Source organism: Mustela nigripes, chromosome X (assembly GCF_022355385.1).
Source record: "Mustela nigripes isolate SB6536 chromosome X, MUSNIG.SB6536, whole genome shotgun sequence".
Lineage (NCBI taxonomy): Eukaryota > Metazoa > Chordata > Mammalia > Carnivora > Mustelidae > Mustela > Mustela nigripes.
In genome coordinates, this window is record NC_081575.1 from 109,852,878 (window position 1) to 109,875,248 (window position 22,371).

General features: G+C 40.3%; 1 protein-coding gene across 1 annotated transcript in view; it reads right to left on the bottom strand.

The window, feature by feature from the left end:
- CDKL5 (cyclin dependent kinase like 5) overlaps window positions 1-22,371 on the bottom strand; it is a 54,474-nt gene that overhangs the window by 18,123 nt on the left and 13,980 nt on the right. Inside the window, exons 5-10 of the mRNA XM_059385534.1 lie at window positions 21,077-21,266; window positions 15,441-15,521; window positions 10,866-11,017; window positions 4,965-5,931; window positions 1,239-1,340; window positions 630-735 (exon numbers count right to left, since the gene is read on the bottom strand). Coding sequence (XP_059241517.1) covers window positions 630-735; window positions 1,239-1,340; window positions 4,965-5,931; window positions 10,866-11,017; window positions 15,441-15,521; window positions 21,077-21,266 — 1,598 coding nt within the window. The remainder of the gene's footprint in view (window positions 1-629; window positions 736-1,238; window positions 1,341-4,964; window positions 5,932-10,865; window positions 11,018-15,440; window positions 15,522-21,076; window positions 21,267-22,371) is intronic.

Here is a 22,371-nt window from a genome sequence, read left to right on the forward strand (position 1 = left end):
AAGTCATCTCGGGGAATCCGGATTTTGTTGTGATGTCAATGGGAAACCACCAGAGGACTGTCAGCAGGTAAGAGATGGAGGACTGGGGGCAGGCAGCAGGTTGCCTTGCTCTGGTTTTGCCTTGTAGCATTTATTATCTTTTACCACTCTACATAATTTTTATATTTAGTGTATAGTCTTCTCATTGTGAGAATGAGAGCTCTGTGAAGGTGGAGACCTCTGGCTGTCTTGTTCACTGACATGTTCTAAGCTAGACCAGCACTAGGCACACAGGTGACATCAATAAATACTTTAGGACTTAAGTGAATGAATGAGTGGGAAGGCCAGAACACAGCTTCACAATTACTCCGGAGACTGGTTTGATGGCAACCCTGGGAAACAGAGATCAGCTGGGAGGCTACTCAAAGAACCCAAGTCAGAAGTCACGAGGGCTTGAACTAAGAAAGTAGGGCCCAAAGCAGGGAGAAGTGCTGGAAGGCGACAGCACAGACAAGGATGGCGCTGACCTGAAGTCAAGGCAGGAAGTGTAGTGGAAGGCATGGGCTGGAGGTACAGGGGAGGGAGGGAGGGGCGGAGAGAGAGAGAGAGAGAGAGAGGGGACCCTGGTGGGCGCACAGGGCTGGGCTTACCTCGGTAGAAACTACCAACTCTCCTTGGAACAGGGTCATTGTACAGGTGTCTATTTTCTTTGGGGGCGGTGCCGTCATCAGAGTGGGGGTCATGATATGCTCCACCCTGAGACAAGAAAGAGGTTTATAAAAAGTTAACAGTAGAGCAATGATGATGTGGCCTATGAACTTAGAATAGTGTGTAACTGATCCAGAATTTACTCCAGGATCTTTTTTTTTTTTTTGAAATAGATTTTATTTACTTGACAGAGAGACACAGTGAGAGAGGGAACACAAGCATGAGGAGTGGGAGAGGGAGAAGCAGGCCCTCCACAGAGCAGGGACCCTGATTCAGGGTTCCATCTCAGGACCCTGGGATCATGACCTGAGCTAAAGGCAGACCCTTAACAACTGAGCCACTGAGGCACCCCTATTCCAGGATCTTTTAAAGAGAAAACTCAGAATAATGGCATGAGGAAAACTAACTAACTTCTTATTAAACCAGTTTAAGTTATTTGTGGGAGACTAGGTATGAAGAAATTTTAAAGGATAGGCTGTAATGATGTCACATGACCACTCTTTATAGACAAGTTTTATCATAAAAGTTAGCAACTTGTGGAGAATTCAGACCTCAGACTTCTGCCTTGCGTGGAATGAAGTAGTGCCTTCTCTGGAAGATTCTTTACCAGAAGATCGAGCCACAGTCATCTCTGGAGGGAGCTGTTCTCCAGGCTGGAAGTCAAATTTAAAAGGATTTATAAGAGTGTCCTGTTCCTAGGGATGAAAATCACCTAAATCACCATGGGCTTTATTTGGCATAATTAGTACCTTCGCCAGCTAAAATAAAAAATGTTAGTTGGCTAAAACACAAATTGTCCCATAAAAGAGTGAATCATCTGATGAATGTAAAATAATTCAAACAAATGTCACACAGATGGAAAGTGAAATTCTCATTAAAGTTAAGGCAAGCAAGGAAAGAATTACCCTGAAAATAGTTCAATTAATTATTAACAACAAAGAAAATTATCTTCCTAATATCTAGATAGTCATGGTTCTGTGCAGCACTCTAATTAGATTCTATTAGTTAATCCAAAATTTCTCTAGCAGATTTTTCCAAAAAGAACGATGCAGATCCAAAATTATTTTTCATTAAGAACTTAAATGGCAGATTCAGATGCAATCAAATGTTCTTTGGATAGATCATGGAAGAGAATCAGTACGCTTTATCATTGATCTTCAAATTCCCTAACTGCTGTAATTATATGTACTTAAAGTTTTCTTAATCTCCTCCAGTACTTGTATTTCATGTATTTTCTTAATCATGATCAGGACAGCACACATCTCAGGAGACACTGCCTATCTTTCAAGGAGGTGAGACACAAGCTAAGAGCAGCCTTGGTCCACAAGGGTGTTCACTGAGGGGAAAAGTGGCATCTTCTACCCTCGAGGAAAACAAGATTAAGGAACAAAACAACCAAGCCTTACTTAGATTTACACAGAGTCGTATCTTGAGCCTTACGTGATGTATCAAAAACATTTTATTTAAACTTTAAATAGGATTTGCTCTGTCTTTGTATCCCTCACTCCCTAAATGTACTATGAAAGAATATTCTGGACAGGAAATCGTCCAGGGTAGCCTTTCTTCTTCCTAATTTGTGATAAGATCTCATTTGAATTTTAGCATCTGCATACTTTACAAAGCCCTCTAGAAAAGTCTCCCAGAAAACAAATGATTTATACCTAACTTAAACTCTTAAGTGAAAGTGCCAGTTCGGTCCCCTTCCTCTTGAAGGTGGCCACAATATTTTGTAAGGGAGTGATTCTCACCATTTACTAATGGCTTTAGTCACTGCCATCTTTGTGCCTTTAAACTTACACTGTCTTGCAGCTTGGAACTGTACCTCCTGAACTGGACTTAAAATTCTGTAACAGTTGGGTCTGTGCTTAGCCCACAGTAACCATTTATAATTAGATTGTCTCCACCATGTTCACAGTGTTTTTTCTGGAACTCTGAGAACCAGTCCATTTGTCCTTTCTCCAAGTTGTAGCTTTTCATTTTTCTTACATCTCCTCTTTTATGCTACACTGCATGCTAGCACGCTCTACCTGGTTTTGACCTCCATCTAATGCCTACGGGCAGCTGCCAGGCTCTAGAGATCTTTCTAGGCCCTAGGGCTTCTCTCTTCTCTAGAGGGACTCCTCCAACCACTGTTTTGACTCCAATCATGGCTCCTCTGCCATGTGCCATTGCCTCTACTCTCAAGTATGCATCTCCTGCTCTTCCTCCTCTTACCTGGGCACCAACCAGTCTTTCCAACCTCATTGAGGATAGCTCTGTTTAGGGGCCCAGGGTCACTTCAACCTCAACGGGTCAGCATGATACAGTGCAAAGAACGCTGGCCTAGGGACCTAGACACTGCCTCATGGTCCCAGCTCCACCTTGGACTATTTGGGTAAACTGGGGCAACCCACCTAACTTCTTAGATCCTTAGCGCACTCATCTACAAAATGACTTTCGGCAAAAGCGACCTCAAACCTTGCATTTTTCACGGCAGCAACAAGGAACAAGTTGGAATCCCCACAGCACCCCATGCTGTTTAATGTCTCTATTAGCCTCCTCTTTCTTTTCTGCCCTTCTTTCCAGCCCTTCCTCAGGTCGACTCCACTTTCTCTCCCGGGTTAAGCCCCAGAAATCCCTTCTCAGACGCCACCTCCCCAGGGAGGCTTCCACAACCCCCGCCCGGACTAGGCTGTGCCTCTCTATCTATGGCACAGTGGCCTCAAGCGCGGCACGGGCACACAGCCTCACAGTACCGCCACGACCGATCCCTGGCACGTGTGCCCCAACATGCACTCAAGAGTACAGGGGCTACACCTTTGTCATCTTTCATCTTTCTCAGGAGAGCCCACCATGGGGCCTCACTCGGTAAATACCGAACACATCCTCATTCTTTAACCATCCAAAACTTCTCTCTACATCCTAGCTCAGAGCAAGAACTTCAGCTGCTCCCAGAGCCATTTCTAACAGCTCCATTCCTGATCTTTCCCTGTTCTCAACTCCTATTTATAGCCAGTGCCACAGTAATTTGCTTCTTAATTATTTCACTGTTATCATGTATAATTTAATGTTCCCTGAGAGAAGAGAAGTTTGTCAAGGGCAAGAACCCTACCTCAGACTCTTTCGAGTGTTCTGAGAACACCTAGCACAGAGAGTGTATTAAAAATCACGAAAACAGCCCCCACTATCACAGAAGCAGCAACAATTAAAATGTGCTGGACACTCTCTGCCAGGCACGGGGCACGGTGCTTTATATGCCATGTTGGAAGCTTATGACACGACTCAGATGAGGAATCTGAGGCGAACAGGGATTATGTCACTTTCCCAAATTTACATCATTTGAAGCAGACTACAGAACTAGGACACAAACCCAGGTCAGCCTGGTTTCCCAACCTGAGCTCTTAGCTACTTTGCTACACTGACTGCTCTGCTACTGGCAACCTCCACCCCATCTTCAGCACCCAGCTTGCTAAACCTCCTATTACGTATTCCATCCATATTTTCTGGAGTTCTGACACAGAACTGTCTGATGAACCTATTTTCATATCTTCAAAAAGGGAAATACTTCCCCTTACATCAAACTCTTCTCTCCTTCTGACACTGGCTTATCTCCACCCTCATTTCTTTGATGCAGATGAATGTTTCATATCATGAAAATATAATTTAAAAAACATGTGTTCTGCTGTAGGAATGCTACTTCTTTTAAACAGGTTACTGTCAGCAGTTCTAGAGTTTGAAAAACCAGTAAGACGGAGGAAGCACGAGGATAAAAATATTGCCTTGAGATTTAAAAACAATCCAAAAGACTGCAAATTAACGTTTATTTTGGCCTGAAGTTAAATTTGCCTATAGTTCTAGGAAAATCAGAAATTTTTTAATTCAGTGAAAATATCGAGTAAGGTATAAGTAAAAGGGCCTGATTTGAGCAAATGTGGTATGGAAAGATTAGAGAAAATCTCTGTAAATCACACTAAGTTTTGAGAAAATTAAAAACTATCCCATATAATTGATGAACTCTGTAATAAATCAAAATAGGATCTTTCAAAAAAATATGCCAGAAAGGAATACTTAAGAAGCAGATTTCTAAAAACAAGGTTTTTTGAGTTCTCTTGAATACTCAACAGTGGGCCTTCAATATTTTTTTTTAACAGATAGTCCTTCAAGTATTGCTCCCCCCCTCCCCAAAAAAGAAAGCACAACCTCCTACAGTAGGGAAAATTGCAGACTGACCCTATCCACACCCCTGCACCACCTTCCCATGATGAGCCAACAGATCCAGTCAAAGGTCCGAGCTGTACCTGAGGTGATAAGAGCTGGAGGCTGTTGGCCCTGGCCGCCATTCCTTGCCCTACGCTCAAGCTTCCGTCCAAGCCTTTGGCTCTCACTTTGTCCCGGGTCACGTACATGGAATGCCTATGTGGACGCTGCTGGGAAGAGAAGGGGCTAGTGTAGCCCAGCCCGTAAGAAAATGATTCATGAGGTGCAGAGAGAGAATGGGAATGGCTGCTGTCCATGTGCTCAGGCAGCTTCAACTCCTCCATGGTTTTGGAATGCCTGGTTGCGGTTCGGCGTGAGTCCAGAGTGCCCTCACTTCGATTATTTCTCCCCGAGGGGCTGAGCAAAGTTCTTGTGTCACTGTGCCTGGTGGGAGTTGGGCTGGTGGGAGAGTTCAAGTCCAAGCAGCTGGATGGGAAGTACCTATTGGTATTGGACTCTGCAATTTGGGCCCTGGCTTCGGAAAGGTTGCTCACAGATTTGGAGTCACTCAACGCCCCGTGGCTTTTGGCCTTGGTCCTGTAGGAGGGACTCCTAGAGGACTGGGGAATAGTGTCAATGTAGCTATGCCGGCTCTGCTTTTCAGTGGGCTGCAGTGTCCCAGCTTTGCTCTGAGAGCTTTCCATGAATGAGTGCCGGTTCTGCTGAGATCTGCTGCTTGACTTGAGGTACTTTGTGCCTGGGCCTTCTGAAGGCTTTGGGTCAATATTGAAGTCAAACTCTGTCTTTGACTTGGCTTCTTTTGGGCTGAGAAGGTGTGGTATGTTATTGTTGGTAAGATCTTTGCTGGTAGAACCAGGCTGGCTGCTTGCTTGGTAGGTTTTGGTGTGCATGGGACTAAGAGTAGCTCCAGCAAGATTTCCGTTTAGGAAGCTTTCATTGGCAGGAAGACCTTCGTCAGCCCGGGGCAAACCCACACCTAGGTTCTGGATGTCCTTGCTGTTGGATCTGTGGTGAGACTGCAAAGCAGCACTTTTGCTGGCTTGATTTCTATGTAAAAACAAAAGAAGGGTATTGGTTTCCTTCAATAGCAGACACACAAAAAGTATTGTTTAAAAAAAGACACACACCTGCACACACCCCTAAAACACCTGAAAGACTAAAAATAGTTACACATTCAAACATGTGCCAACAAATAACAAGTAACCACAAAGAATAAGCTGCTTAGATCAAGTCACTTTGCAACAAAGCAATGGTCCTGACCAAAATGATTTTGACATCCTTAAATGTTCAAGTAACTTTTTGCCAACAGGCTTTCTTAACTGATATTCTGGGAAAACATGTTTTTGCTATGTGGGTGCTCACATGAGTGTTTGTTATGGAATGCCTGGTAAGAAAAGGAGAGCTAAGCTGTAATGAACTCCTGGGAACTCTTTGAATGCTTGACGTCAGAGGCAACATGTAGACTTGAAGGTCATGATATTCACTGAACTTCTATTTTATTTGTAAAACTCACTGCCGGCTTCAGAGATACATACTCACAGCACATACAGACACCAGTATCCTTTTGTCTTTAGTCTGTATCATCAAAGAATGGGAGTTCTTGCAATATACTCAATAAAAGAAAATGACGCTCTAAAACCAACCGTAAACTATGTTGGATGATCAATGTTTATGTTCTGGAGAAGTGGCAATACTTCTCCTTGTACCCTAAACAGGAATGTGTCTTTAACTGGATCCCAGGGATCGAGAGAGTTAATTTCTCTCCAGAAGACCTAATTTATTCTCTTCATCATCTTACACGTCATCATTCCAAACCGACTAAGGCTTTCTTTAGGATTTAAAGCTTCATTTCCTATCTGGCTTAAAATAAAAAATATAAATCCAGAGGAAAACCTTGTCCTCTATTGGAAAGCTGAAACACCTCACAGCAAGGTCAGTTTGTTCAACTGCAACTATATGAAGGACCAAACTATACTCCGAGATAGGAGAATGTTTTTAAATGAAAAATAATCTACATAATAAAAAGATCCCTTTTTATTATACATTCAGAAAATTCTGCTGCAAATATCGCTATTGCTGAAGATGGTTTGACATGGGGGAGTTTTGTTCCCATCACACACTAACTGGAAAGAAAGTCACATTTTTTTGCCTTTTTAACAGTAATCTGTGAAATTAGGCCTTTCCATTTTCCCTGAGAATCCACTCCTCAGGCAACAAAGGTAAGGGCTCTTTTCCCATCCTCCTATCCTGCAGAATATTTAAAAAAGTATCTGATACCAAGCAAGCCTGTAACAGTTGTGGAAGGCCTCATCTTCTAAATTCAGTCACTAATCTCTCCTAGTTCAGTCACAACTGCAGCCTCAAATAAGGTCCCTTAAATACGAGCTAACTAAATAAATAGCAGGTCCTAGATCTAGAAAGAAACGCAAAGAAACAAAAGTTTCGGGGCGCCTGGGTGGCTCAGTCAGTTAAGTGTCGGACTCTTGATTTTGGAGCAGGCAGTGGCCCTCGATGGTGAAAACCGCCTGACATGGGGGTTCTGCGCTCAGCGGGTAGTCTGCCTCTTTCCCTCCCCCTCTTGCCTTCCCCCCACTTGTGTGCGTTCTCTCTCTAAATCAATAAATGAAAGATAAATAAAATTTTTAAAAAATTAAAAAGAAACAAAAGTTTCATCTTCTGTTAAAGGATATCAACTGACTCTAACCCCGGATCAATAAAGGGCAGTCATCATACCCTAAGGCATCAGGTTGTTTTTTTCTGTTTGTTGGTTTGTTTGCTTGTTTTTTAAAGAGAGAGAGCACGCTGGCAAGATGGCAGTGGAGAGCGGGCAGAGGGAGAAGATCTTAAGCAGACTCTGCACTGAGCATGGGCAGGAGCTCGACACCACGACCCTGAGATCATGACCTGAGCCAAAATCAAGAGCCGAGAGGCTTAATGGACTGAGCCACCCAGGTGCCCTAAAGGGATCAGGTTTTAAACCATCAGAGTCATTTGTCAACTTAAATCTTGTTAACTAAAATATCCAAGCAACTTTACAAAAACCCAAACAAAAATATGTGAATAATCTAACCCATAAATAGACCTAAGTGTGCTGGTTATCTTCCATTTACCGAACCCCCAAGCTGTCCTCCATTTTGCCCCGCCCCACTCAGGGCCTCAGGAGTCCAATGCTGCATACTGCATCACCAGGATCTCTTGCCACCGAACTCCCAGCTGCACTAAGTCGTGCAAGGGCCTGGGGGCTGTCTTCCCTCCCCCTTCCCAGCATGCACCCTAACTCGGGTCTTAGCTCTGTCCCTCCAGATTACAGCTCTTACAGGGTGGCTCCTCCTGCCTGGTTCCCCTGGGCTCGCATATTCCTACTTCCTCCCCTTTCTCCTTCAGGTCTAGAGAGGGGGTAATAGCGGAGATAACACACGCAGATATTGTGTAATGCCTGAAGCTCCAGAGAAAACCAGGGAAGGATAGAGAAGAGTGAAGACAGCTGCTAAAGCTTCTGAAAGCCTTGGAAGATATGGACCTCAAAGGAGAGCACAAAGCTGCATGTTAGAAAGAACAAATTCGTAGCAACGTAAGGTACAGTTTCTAATGAGAAAAGGGAGGTTATAACGTTAAGGTAGAAACATTTATCAAAGAGTTTGGTTTCCCATAAAAGTGCAAAGAGCCTAAAATGCTATTCTGAACGCTTCTGTCTTGGTATTAATTTGAAGCCATGGAGCTTTGCACATAATTCTTTAGTAGAAAGGGCATCAAATTGTCTTCAAATTGGAGTTCTGCCAAAGCACAACAATAAGAAACTGCTCCGAAAATTCCATAGATCTCTTTGGCACACAACTGTAAGGAATCTGTGCTAAACTGCCAACCACTTAAAGAGGATTTTATATATAAACCCTTCTGAAATGGCTGGCAGAACAGTTCATCTTTTTAGTTAAAATGACTTCTCAAACTAAACATCAAAGATGCCAAGCCACATTTTTATGGAGAAGGATGGCAAAGCAGGCCCGGTGAGAGGGCAGGGCAGGCTAAAACACCACCATCCCACCAGGTCCAAGGTCAGGAGAACCTCGGGACAGTCTGAAGGAGACTCAGGCAGGGCAACGTAATGCCAAGAGAAGACACGGTATGTGAATGTGTCTCAGGGACACGGCAGCAGAGTATGTAAGTGGCAGCAGTGATGCTGGGAAGCCCGAGTTAGCCGTGGTCTTTGTAGAGTTAGTGTCCCCAGTAAGAAGGGAATCCATAGAGGAAATATGAACCACAGACAAGTGTAGAGAAAAAGACATTTCCGTACACATGTAAACTCAGCTGAGATTGTTCCTAAAGAAACCACTTAAGACTTTTCCTTTTAAAATTCTACATGGTGTTAAGACCTAAACACAGATTCTTTCATAGGTTTTATTTACTTATCATTTCTATTCTTGTCTACTTCAAAAGAAGATTTAGGTGGACTCCTTAAAGACCCATATAAATTACAGCCTATCACCACACAAATCCTCCTTGACAGATTCCCAAAGAGGGTTCCCAGGGAGAGCCTCAGACACCCACTGGGGATCTCTCAAGCCAAGTCATTAGAGGATAGATACAAAGGTCCCCTTTCATGATATGGGTTGCACCATTAATCACTACAGCATGAAGCAAAAAATTGTCATCAGTCTACTGAACTTTATATCCTTGGGATCCTTTTCCTTTGCAAATGTGAACTAGAGGAGTCAAGTGATAATTAAGGCAGAACAGAGACAAAAGTACCTGAACTGGGGAGTGATCCCAGATAAGACAGAGGCATAACTTGAACTTCCTAAATGGAAAGGAGTAACTACATGATGACTATTATTCCTTAGTGTACTAAAATCTCATGAAAACAGACAACAAAGTAAACACAAACTTGGTTAAGCAGAATTTGAATCTGCTCACAGGCCTCCCGGGGGGGCAGGGTGGGGGGAAACAAACAAAAAATCCCCAAACAAATAAAACAATCCAGCTAAGAATGGTCTATAACATATGTAAACCAATCATTCAGAAGACAGTAAAGAGAAGTAAAACACAATCACACCATCGCAGTTAGGCAGAGAAAACATAGGATAAATGGTTATTGTCAATTTATGGATATGCTCACGTATCTTGAAAAAGTACTAGATCTCGGGTTTTCAAAATTCCAATAGATTAATAACAATTATGTTATGTGGAGAGAAAATTGCAGTGAAAGGAGAAAAAGTTTATATTCAGAAAACTTCACATTAAGAATGACCATTTTCTATTTATCTTTTAAGAGCAGATGAACGAAACAATTTACTAATCCCAGAGGCTGAGCAATACAAGATGACAAGACCAGCTTCTTGGTAGAGAAGGGAAGACAGCCCCCCACCCCAGAAGTAGAGGGTTTTTTTTTTTTAAGATTATGCTAAAAATTTTTATTTTAAGAAATACCAATTTTAATCACCATCTACCAAAGTGACTTTACTATTTCCATATTGTTATTCTTAGGAAAAACTAACTTCTCAACTCAATGATTAAAAAAACAGAAACATACGAGCTTTCTAATAGAGCCAAACCTACTTGGTTCAGTTGCAAAGACTGTCCTAGGTGGCCTCCTCCCCACTTGTGTTCAGCATCCTCTTTTCCCTCCAGAGATTCTCTTGCCCTCACCCACCCTTTTGCCTCCAAGAATCATGCCTTGGCCCCAGCCCCATTTACGCAGGACCTTCTCATTCACGAGGCTAGAAACCCCCTTAGTTGCTAACCTATGCTACCTTTCCCAGGAAATGAATTGGCTTCCATAATATATTATTAAAGATAAGAAAGTCTTTAAGACCCACACAACTCTTTAATTATGGTTCTGAATCATGTAATAAGCATAAGGAAGATATTTTTGAATAAAGAGGGCTTTCCTTCTTTTCTTTAATTGCATCATTTAAGCAGCCACCTCCTCCTCCTACTTGTAAGACCAACACTGCATCTGTATTTCCTTAAAAGGGAATATTTACCTATTAGACAAAGTGCTGCTTTCCACGTGGTAAGGTTTTCTTTTTGCTGACCTTGAAGGGGAGCGATCCAAAAGTCTCTGGGTTTGAAATGTAGGGTGATTCAAACATTGTTCTGTCAAGTATCTGTCAGCTGGGTCCAACTTCAGTAAATTCTTAGGAAACAAAGTTAGGATCGGAAAGAACATTACAAAGTCAAATTTAAATTGTAATAAAAACCTTATTTCTTTTCCTTATAAAGGAAATGGTCATTGCAAACTATCTAGCGAACGCAGTTTAGTCCAAAAACACTTTTTAAAGAGGGTTATTTAAATTACCACATCATTGGGATGCCTGGGTGACTTAGTTAAATGTCTAAATTTGGCTTAGGTCTTAGGGTCCTCGGATGGAGCCCTGTGTCAGGTTCCATGATCAGCGGGAGGTCTGCTTCTCTTTCTTCCTCTGCCCCTTCCCCACTTGTGCTCGCTCACTTATTCTCTTTCTCTCAAATAGATAAAATCTTTAAAAAAAAATTTTTTTAATAAAAAAATAAATTATCACATTATCTTACTGCTGTTGCCCTCTGGGGACAAGCTCTCCCAGCCCTTTTCTGAATATCGTATATACATATTTTGTTTTATAAAACCTGACTTTATGTTATATGTGGAAGTAGTGGATCCTGTATTTTTCACATACTAGTCAAAAACATTTTTTACAACGTAACAGACATTTGAAATGTTATCTTGGAAGAAGTATATATTCACATGAAACAATATACACTCATCGTTCTCCTGCCCCCTCTTGGGAGGCAGCCCATATTCTTGCACATCCTTCCATAGATATTCTGTACCTATTTCTCTCTGTTGCTTTTATTTTATTTTATTTTTAAATTTTTATTTATTTTTATTTTTAAAATTTTTTTATTTTTAAAGATTTTTATTTATTTGACAGAGAAAGATCACAAGTAGGCAGAGAGGCAGGCAGAGAGAGAGAGACAGAGAAGCAGGCTCCCTGCCGAGCAGAGAGCCCAATGTGGGACTCGATCCCAGGACCCCAAGATCATGACCTGAGCTGAAAGCAGCAGCTTAACCCACTGAGCCGCCCAGGAGCCCCTGTTGCTTTTATTTTACCCAAAGAGTAGCAGACACGCTATGGTCTGCATTTATCTTTCTTTCCAATGGACATTAGATCTTAAGAGATCATTGCATATCGGTAAAGAGCTTTTACTCTATGGATATGACTTAGGTTGTTTTTAGCAATTCTCTAATGACAAACATTTTGGTTGTTTCCTTTATGTTATTATTATGAAAATGATGTAACAAATAAATTCACAACATGTTCTTAAATGACCTAGGAAGTGTGTGGGATGGATATACCATAATTCATTCAATTGGTCTACTGTTAGACATTTAGATGGCTGCTACTTTTCACTATTATAATTAATGCTATGATAAATATCAGAAATCCTTGCATGCATACATGATTCCTTTCAGGGGTGCCTGGGTGGCCCAGTGGGTTGAGCCTCTGCCTTCGGCTTGGGTCATGATCTCAGGGTCCTGGGATCAAGTCCTGCATCGGGCTCTCTGCTCAGCAGGGAGCCTGCTTCCTCCTCTCTTTCTGCCTGCCTCTCTGCCTACTTGTGATCCCTCTCTGTCAAATAAATAAATAAAATCTTAAAAAAAAAAAAAAAAAAAAAAAGATTCTGGTAACCCAAGCCACTGTTTATATGCAAGTGGATTTACATTCATGTTGACTCAGATACAATTCTAAACTTATTGTAGTTCTTGCCTCCTCCTCTTTAGAAAATAAAAAACTGTGGAAGTATATAAAAATTATTTTGGTCTCAGTGGCCAAATAGTTAACATCAAAATGGTTTCAAATGTATGATACTAGTTAAAAACAGCAAAGCTGGCTCCTGAGTAGGATTTTAAATTAGAAATACATATGACTTTTTACAATCATGACTTTCTACTAGCATCAAAGTGCTATTTTAAGATTATCAACTGTAGAAATTACTGCATATACACACAAAAAACTATTTTTATATCCATAAATATAGCTGTTAATTTTCAAATTACTTAAAAGGAGGAGGTCATTATGAGGAAAGTATAAAACTCACCAGGTAAACAGCTTCAAAATTCAGCATTTCAGGGGAAAAAAAACATTTTTTAAAAAATAAAATAGAGTCCACAGAAATTACCGTGGGCTGGATCAATTCTAGTAACCTGCATCCCCTCTAAAATGGCTAATATGTATAAACAGATGCAGGATGAGATGGCTATTTTAGGTACTTATATATGGACAAAATTAACAAATCTGCTTTAGGGAATGGCATAGAGAATATATTTCTTCATGAAAGGATAAATAATGTTCTTTACTTTTCAAATTCATTTTGAAAATGGCTAAAAGACAAAAGGAATAATTCTATTTATGTAACATTCAATAACAAGGCAATATTAATCTTTGGTGATAGAACTCAGAATTATGGTTTCCAGGAGTGGGGAGGCATATGGGGTAGAGAGCCAGGGAGGGGCTCTTGAAGAGGCTTCTTGGGTGTTAATAATTTTCTCTATCTCAGTCTTGATGTGGTTACATTGATATGTTTACATTCTAAAAACTAACTGAAATGTATACATAATTTGCATATCTTATGAATATACATTTCAATAAAAATGTTTACTTACTGTTAAAGAAGTTTGAAGTTAAATATTCTAAATAGGGATTAGTTTAATTTCCAAATTGGTATCAATACAGAAAGATTCTCATTATCTTTGTACCTTTATCTGTTCTGGATTTTACCAGGTACAACACTGACCCTTGGTAATTAGAACTGGTAATGATTTAACTAAAAAAAGTTCAGTTATTTTTTTAAAAAGACAAAAGGCAAAAACCATGAAATTGTATTTAATTCAGTTCTTTTTTCACTTTATTTATATTTTTAAATTACCAAATCATTAAGCCGTGATAAATATTGATTGTGTGACAGAACATATTGACAGAATCCAACTGAATCAAGAGATAATTTATGCCTAATTAATATGAAAAATCCTTGAGGGTTATCTTTTTAATAGCATCTCTCAATCTGTGTTCAGAACACCAGTACTGGGCACCTGGGTGGCTCAGTGGGTTAAGCCGCTGCCTTCAGCTCAGGTCATGATCTCAGGGTCCTGGGATCGAGTCCCACATAGGGCTCTCTGCTCAGCAGGGAGCCTGCTTCCCTTCCTCTCTCTCTGTCTGCTTCTCTGCCTACTTGTGATCTCTGTCTGTCAAATAAATAAATAAAATCTTTAAAAAAAAAAAAAAAGAACACCAGTACTGTAGTTATTTTTTTAAATTTTATTTTAATTTTTCATTGTTCCAAGATTCCTTGTTTATGCACCACACCCAGTGCTCCATGCTATTCGTGCCCTCCTTAGTACCCACCACCAGGCTCACCTAACGCCCTAACCCACTCCCTTCCAAAGCCCTCTGTTTCTCAGAGTCCACAGACTTTTTAAAAATAGTATTCAGTATTTAATTAAATTTGGGAAATGCTGAGCAAGACATAAATGCTTCTTTACCTGGGATTTCTGAAAGCCTTCCTAAATTAATGAATATTGTAATTCTCTACAAAAGGTTATGTGGTATGTGGCCTTTCTAAAAGCCGTGCCCAATCCCTCACCATTGCCCCGACACCAATTTGCACAGTGTTGCTCTGGACACAGAGGAACATAGTTTAAAGCACAACAAAGTTCTGAAAGTGCTCTCGGCAATTTCCAACTGTGCTAAGTGTACCTTTAAGACTGTGTGTATAATGTAACAACCCCTGATTTTGAACAATAAACTAAATGGACATACAATAAAACTGATCTATTAACAAGTGTTTTTTTGAAGGTCTACTATCAAACAACCAGCACCAGCTTATGCACTGGCTGGCTGCAATGAAAGCCAGAGAAAACAGGAAAAACTGGTTCTCGCTTAAGCAGCTGTCCATCTAATGGGAAGGAAGAGCTTGAATAAAAAACTATGAGAATGTTTCTGGTAGTGCAGAGCAGGAGAACTTTCTGGATAGGGACAGGCGCATGAGGAGGCATGCTCAGGTGTGGTAGAAGCAGTGAATCTGCTGTGGCAAAAAAAAAAGAGAGAGACCCAGAAAAAGCCCCACCCTTAGGGAGAGAAGAGGCCAAATTAGAAAAAGGGCAGAACTAGGTTCACTTACAAAATAATCTTAAGAGAGGCCTTAACAGTCACGTTAAAAAAAAAGTTAGAACATTTCTTCTTTCAACATTCATTTTAATATTTGTTTTGAAACTTTATACCTAAGCAGCTCTTTAACGCTGAATTTTAAAGTTATTTATTACTTATATTTAAATCATTATTACTCTTTCCACTTTAGGAACATAACTGAGGTATCTCATGGTCCAGTCTACATGGAATGTTACAAAACTAGGTACTGTTGCTATTTTGATTAAACCGCATGCTTTTAACATAACCTAGTCCCCAATTATTCACTATAACACATCTATTAACGAAATACAAAGCAGGCTTTGGTCACATGTAAACAGAAAAAAATCCACAAACCAAAAGACATTTTATATAGACAACATCAACTTGTCCCACCTTCATTAAGTCAAGTAAGACGCTATTTAGAATTCCAAGGTATCTTCTCTCCAATGTCTGAGGGTGGTTAACAGCTGGAAACTGTAAGAACAGACAGGAGTGTTAGCACTCGGGGAAGGGGACACATGTGCATATGTGCTGTGAGTTCTGGAAAAGGTAGCAAAGGAACAGAAGTTACTGCCCTAGTGCCAGAGTCAAATTCATTTCATGTGTCCTTTAGTTTTATGTCTATGTATTTGAGGTACAGATTAATAGGACTAGGTATCAAATAACAGGAAAATGTATAGATAAGAGAGGATATTAAATCTAGCCAATGAAGCATGTAAAACAAACCTAACTGTAAAGATTTGAGACTATACAGTTTACAGGGTACTCTCTGTTTATATAGACACTTCAGTTATAATATAGTTTATACAGAACTTGTCTCCTTACATAGACAATTCTTAAGGCTTTTTCACAATATCATTTACTCTTGAAAATTAGAAAATGGAAAAAAAAAAGAGAGAGAGAAAGAGAGAGAGAGAGAGAAGGCGCACCTGGGTGGCTCAGCTGGTTAAACAGCTGCCTTCAGCTCAGGTCATGATCCCAGGGTTCTGGGATCCAGCTCTGTGTCAGGCTCCCTGCTCCTTGGAGAGCCTGCATTTCCCTCTCCCTCTGCCCCGGCCACCACCGCTCCCCACCCCAGCACCCGGCTCATGCTCTCTCTTCTCTCTAGCTCAAATAAGTAAATAAAAATCTTAAAAAGACAGAGAGAGAGAGAGAAAGTGAAGGCAGAGAGGCCAGTTCTTGAAGGGCCACAGAAATAGCAATAATGAATTCAGACACATGTTTGAACATTGCTTTTAAAATACTTTTTTAATGACCTGTTTTCAATTCCTTCCTTTATATAAGCTGGAACAGAAGGCAAACAGTCTTCTAAATTAATAAATGCATTTTTAAATAAAATGAAAAGAAGAGGTCAAATTTATTAAGGTGCTCTGTCCTCTCTGCCACCCCACATTTTGCAACATCCACGTGGATGAGAAAGTATTAGAGCCCAATGCCAGGCACTCCCTTGCAATGGGAAGTCTCCTTTGCCTTTAATACATATTTCCTTTATACCGACATAAGAGCACTTCAAAGTACCAGAATCCTTGAACATGTTCAGTACGTGGATGGGAGGACTAGTTATGGAGGGAAATTCAAACAAATCACTGAAGTTGTGATTATGACATTATCTGCACACTGAGCTAGGGACAGCAGGAATTACAGCATATGGGTCAGACCTAAACCATGCAATTAAGCAACCCACAGTCTGGCTGAGACAGCAATCAGCACTGAAGTGTGCAGCCAAAAATTCTACTTGAAGCTCGGAGGAAGGAGAGACCAAGGTGGAGAAAAAGAGACTTGCAGCTGGAGAAAAAGAGAATCCACAGATAATATTTGAACTAGGTTTTGAAAGGTAAGAAAAATGTGAGGACAGAGAAAAGTCAGACAGCACCCCAGACAGAGGAAGTAGAAGGAAAAACACGAACTTGACACAGACACACGGGCAATAATTTTAACTAATTAGAGAAGGAAGTGATGCTATACAAGGCATTTTAGCAATTCTTCTTATTTTAAAGATGAAGGTGATAATCAGAAAGTTCAAATAACTTATTCAAAGCAAGTTACATAATTAAAAAACAGAACTAATATTTGCATCCAGGTCTATAATCCAAACCCACACTCTTTCTGAACCTAGGCACCGCTCTCAACGGAAGTTCTTTTGGATGTTGTTGGAGTATTAAATACCAGCCCAAAGAGAGACACCTGTCATGCTGTGATAAACAACTCTGTCTGCTACATTTTAATTAATATTTTGCTCATGAAGTCTATCTTATGTTACCAGATGTCCCTTTCTTTCTTCAGAAGTAACATTTCATTGATAAGAAAATTAATGCAGAGATTGAGAAAGTATTAAAAAATTATGATAAAAAATGACCAAACTAAGTTAAAAAAATTAATTTATATGCTTTTGAATGAAATCTACCATTCTCATGTGATAATTCAGCATATAACCAAAACTCAAACATAGAAGTTTAAATTATATCCCAACAAGTAGTTTTTCTTTCTTAATCACTTGAACAATACAATACAACGAGAGTATGTCTTTAGCAAGCTCTTACTATGTGTCAGGCACTGGTCTGGGCATATTACAGAGAACAATTAACCTTCACAACATTTTCATAGCATTTTCTACACGAAGAAACCAAGGCACAAGAAACTTGCCAAAGTCATTCATGTAAGAAATAATGGAGCCAGGCTAAGAACCTCAGCAGTCTAACTCCAGAGTCTATACCCTAGACTATGGGACAACAATTGTTAACTTTTTCAAAATAAAGCATAACAAAAGAGCAACATCTTGTTGACTTTCCAATCTCTACACAACTGAATCAAAATGCCAGGAACAATGGGCTAATCACCGGTGAGTCTGTAACTCACGGAAGTTCCAGTTCCCACACTCTACATGCTTAGCTATCTTTCGCAGATATTCTCCAACAAAATGATAAAGACATTCCCCTCAAATGATGTTAAACCTCCAAAAAGATTAATCTAGTTTAAAGACCACAAACACGTTCAGACTAAATTCTAAAAATATTAAAGTTTATAAAAATCAAAGTAACACGGAAGCAGCAATTTCTCTGAGGTTATTTATAAGCGGTGCTGTCATGTGCTACCCAGTGTTTTACAGATACTACTACTTAGTGAGGAGGTCTGTGAACAAAACGGACCATACACAAATGAGGGAAAGAGATTCTTCGTTTGGCCTATCTAACCCAAAGCTACTCATTCTTCATATCCACGACAAATTTCCAATCTTCTATAAATCTTCCTCTAATGAGTCCAGTCAACTATGATTTCTAACTTTCCAGAATATTTAACACTCTCATGGTCTCAGCCATACTAAGATGTGTGTTAGAAAACAGTGCAACACGGTAAAGAATGAGGCGTTTTATAATAAGTCATATTGCTTTCCGATTATTTCATGCACAAACGTCTTAATTCTTCGGCTAGTTTGTAAGTTATTAAGGTCAGGTACCATAACACATCTGTTTACACTCTCTTCAGGCATGGAGTCTCTTTAACCAGGCAAAGAACAGGCAGCCAGCAGACCAAGCCTGATGTTCCAGAAGTTACTGTTAAAATCCTGAGGTCAGGGGCGCCTGGGTGGCTCAGTGGGTTGAGCTGCTGCCTTCGGCTCAGGTCATGATCTCAGAGTCCTGGGATCGAGTCCCACATTGGGCTCTCTGCTCAGCAGGGAGCCTGCTTCCTCCTCTCTCTCTGCCTGCCTCTCTGCCTAACTTGTGATCTCTCTCTGTCAAATGAATAAATAAATCTTTAAAAAAAAAAAAAAATCCTGAGGTCAAATATTCAATCATTCAGGGGCGCCTGGGTGGCTCAGTGGGTTAAGCCTCTGCCTTCGGTTCAGGTCATGATCTCAGGGTCCTGGGATCGAGCCCCACCTTGGGCTCTCTGCTCGGCAAGGAGTCTGCTTCCCCCCGCCCCCCTCTGCCTGCCTCTCTGCCTACTTAGGATCTCTGTCTGTCAAATAAATAAATAAAATCTTTAAAAAAAAAATTTCAATCACTCATTATTATTCAACCTGCTAGGCACCACTCTAGATGTGCTATGAATCTACTGGTGGACATGGTAGTTCATTTCCTCAAGGAATTCATCAGTTCAGTGAGATACGTATTTTTTTGAACACAGCTATTTAAAAGAGATGGCAATGAGCACTACTGGAACACGGAAGGGGGAGTCACCCACTCCCTGGAGGAGTCCAGAAAGGCTTCCTGGAGGGAAAACACTTGACCTCAGTCTGGGAGAAAAGAGGAGGAAGAGCTTTCCACGAAGTAGAGCAAGTACTAGGAGTACCACAGAAATGAAAACACAGCACTGTAGGAGCAATATGTCAAGGAAATGGTGAGAAGTTCAGTATGTTGACAAGTAGGGGGCAATGGTGGGAATGAATGGCAGATAAAGTTGGAGGGCTAAGAGCAGGGGTTCTTAATGTTATCTATCGCCTAAGGAGTTTAAATGTAAGCAATCCCATAGAGGTTTCCAAACACAAAGGAGATACAACTGAATGTGCAATCTGAAGGACAATTATTGCAAAGGCAATGTGAAAACACTAAAGTGAAGACAGAAAGTTTGGAGAGATGCGTTCAGGAGTGATCGTCAATAGTTCAGGTAAAATGGTGCTAAGGGTGAAGGAAGCATTAGAGAGAGAGAAGGGAGGTGCAGTTGAGCTTGAGTGCTGATGATATAAATTGGCTCAATCCATCATTCAAGTACTCACTGTGTTCCTAGCTAGATGTGCTGGACTCTGTTACAGATGCTAGAAATAACAGTAGAAAAACAAGATTTCTGCCATCGGGGAGTTTATACTCTAGTAGGTGAGAACTCAACCATTAATAATTGACAAGTAAACAAATAAACAACACGACTACATACCAGGGGAAGTGCTGGATGGAAAAAAGGGGGGAAGGGTTATGGGAGACACTAGGAGGAGGGTGGGGGCAGTATGTTGGTGGCATCAGAGAAGGGGACATTCTTGGAGCTGAGATTTACAAAGTGAGAAGGGACCATACAACAGAAGCACCTCCCTGGGAGAAGGAACCACAAATCCCAAATCCATGAAGCTGGAAAAGTCCTAAAATGTTTTTAGAAGTCAAAGAAAAGCAAAGGCAAGTGTGGTGGGAGTTTGGAGAGAGAGGAGTGGGCACCATGTCGGGTGCTCATGTGTGAGGAGGGGATGGGCCTCAAAGTGGAATGAACGGAGGTCCAGAAAGTCAAAAGAAAAAATGAAGTGCTCAGCAAAACTCAAGAAAACATGGTTTGAGAATCATGCATTTAAGAGAAAGAAAGAAAATGGCAGTGAGCATATTTTAGTGTTCTCATAATGGTCACCAATTGGCATGTTAGCCCAGAGTAGTTGAAAACTAAAAAAGTAGCTTTGGGGGTAGATGGAAGAGAGAAGCAGCCTTTGTCTGCCTACTGTAATAGTTGCTTATCTCTCATCTGGGGAAAGTTTCTACCTTATGACCCTCTTTAAGCATATTCTCTGAAAACAAGTTTTGTACAAAGTTAGCAAGCCTAGAAAAGGCTGCCCAAGACAATATACTAGTTTGAAAAGAAGATCTGATGTTTCACTATCAACAGACAAGAAATACATGCTAGAACACAACCTTTAAATCTAAAGAATGCAAGGATTCATATTCTCCCTCAAACCATTACAAATGTTTGTTCAAATAAGCAAGTCATTTATACATTTTCATAGCTTTTAGGGATGCTTAATATTTTAGACAAAGAAACATTCTGAGAGAACCAAAGTGTAGACTGTAATAATGCATATGCTAAAACAGGGTTTGCAAAATTGGAACTTATCAATTAGGAAAAACATTACCAGCTTAGACTTTCAAATTCAGAATATTTCTTAAAATTCACAAATTCTATATAAGATTCAAAAATAAAATACTATAATGGGGATTATAAGCATCGTATTGGGAAAGGGAAGAGTATTCAATGGACAGCTTAGCATTCCATTGTGCAATGAACAATGATTTAAATACTGCTGTATTGATTCCATTTGGAGTTTTAGTAAAGCTTCTTACCCGGAGCCCATGGAATCGAGGATTACTGTAGAAGAGCTTCATCTGTTCAGATGGAAGTGGTCCTAGCACCTTCTGAATAGTAAAAAGTTGGTCAATTTCGCTTTCTCCAGGAAATAAAGGTTGTCCATCGCTAAGCTCCCCAAGAATACAGCCCACTGACCACATATCGACAGACTTTCCATAAGGAGCTCTGAAAGGCAAAGGGAGAAATTGTCTTGGAAAATGAAGAAATACATTTTAATAATTTCCAAATTATTTTGAACAGATTCATAATTTAAAGCAATTCATATATTTAAGGAACTACAAATGAGGCTGAAAAAAAGGAATTATGGATATCCAGGAAAAAATTCAGAGCACAAGTAAATAAAACTATGCTAACAAAACCAACAGTTTAATAATAATTTAGTTAATAAACTAAGTTGGAATCTACTCATATCTGGGCATATCTTGAACATGAATGGCTTAATAAACCCTAATATAGTACACATGTCTGATGAGTTAACACTTCACTTGGAAAATAAAATGCTCCCAAGAAATGCATTTTCTAGGTAATTATCCTTTAGCTCTTAAAATGTCAAAAAGTTATACCTCATCCATTTTTTGAGATCAGTCTATTAAAATGTACTACTGACTCAACGTGTCTTCTTAAACAATAAACACTGAGTACTATTTAACTTCTGATTGCCCAGAATCACAATTTCTAATAACTAAGAGTGGGCTAAGCTTTATAGTATTATTTACCTAAAACTATTTGTACCCTTTGTATATGGAGCTTTATGATAACTATTTGCCTCAAAGCATCTTTTTTCCATTTCCTTAGGGGTTTATAGTTCTCCTCTAGGATCTAAGTTTAGCAGAGGGCTCTGTTATTAATAAATGGAGGCTATATGTGAAAACCCAAGTACTCCAAAAAAGCTTTATATGTATGCCCCAATATCTATACTCTTAAATCAAATTATATGTGGCAGACAAAGAAACCACATTTTATTTCGTTTCAAACACAAATAATCCAAATTTTAAGAAGGGAAAGCCATGAGTGCCTGGGTGGCTTAGTCGGTTGGGTATCTGACTCTTGCTTTTGGCTCAGGTTATGATCTCAAGGTTGTGGAATCGAGCCCAACATCAGGCTCCATATAACGGCATGGAGCCTGCTTACTCCCTCCCTGTGCCCCTTCCCCGGCTCATGCTGTCTTTCTTTCTCTAAAGAAATTTAAGGGCGCCTGGGTGGCTCAGTGGGTTAAGCCGCTGCCTTCGGCTCAGGTCATGATCTCAGGGTCCTGGGATCGAGTCCCACA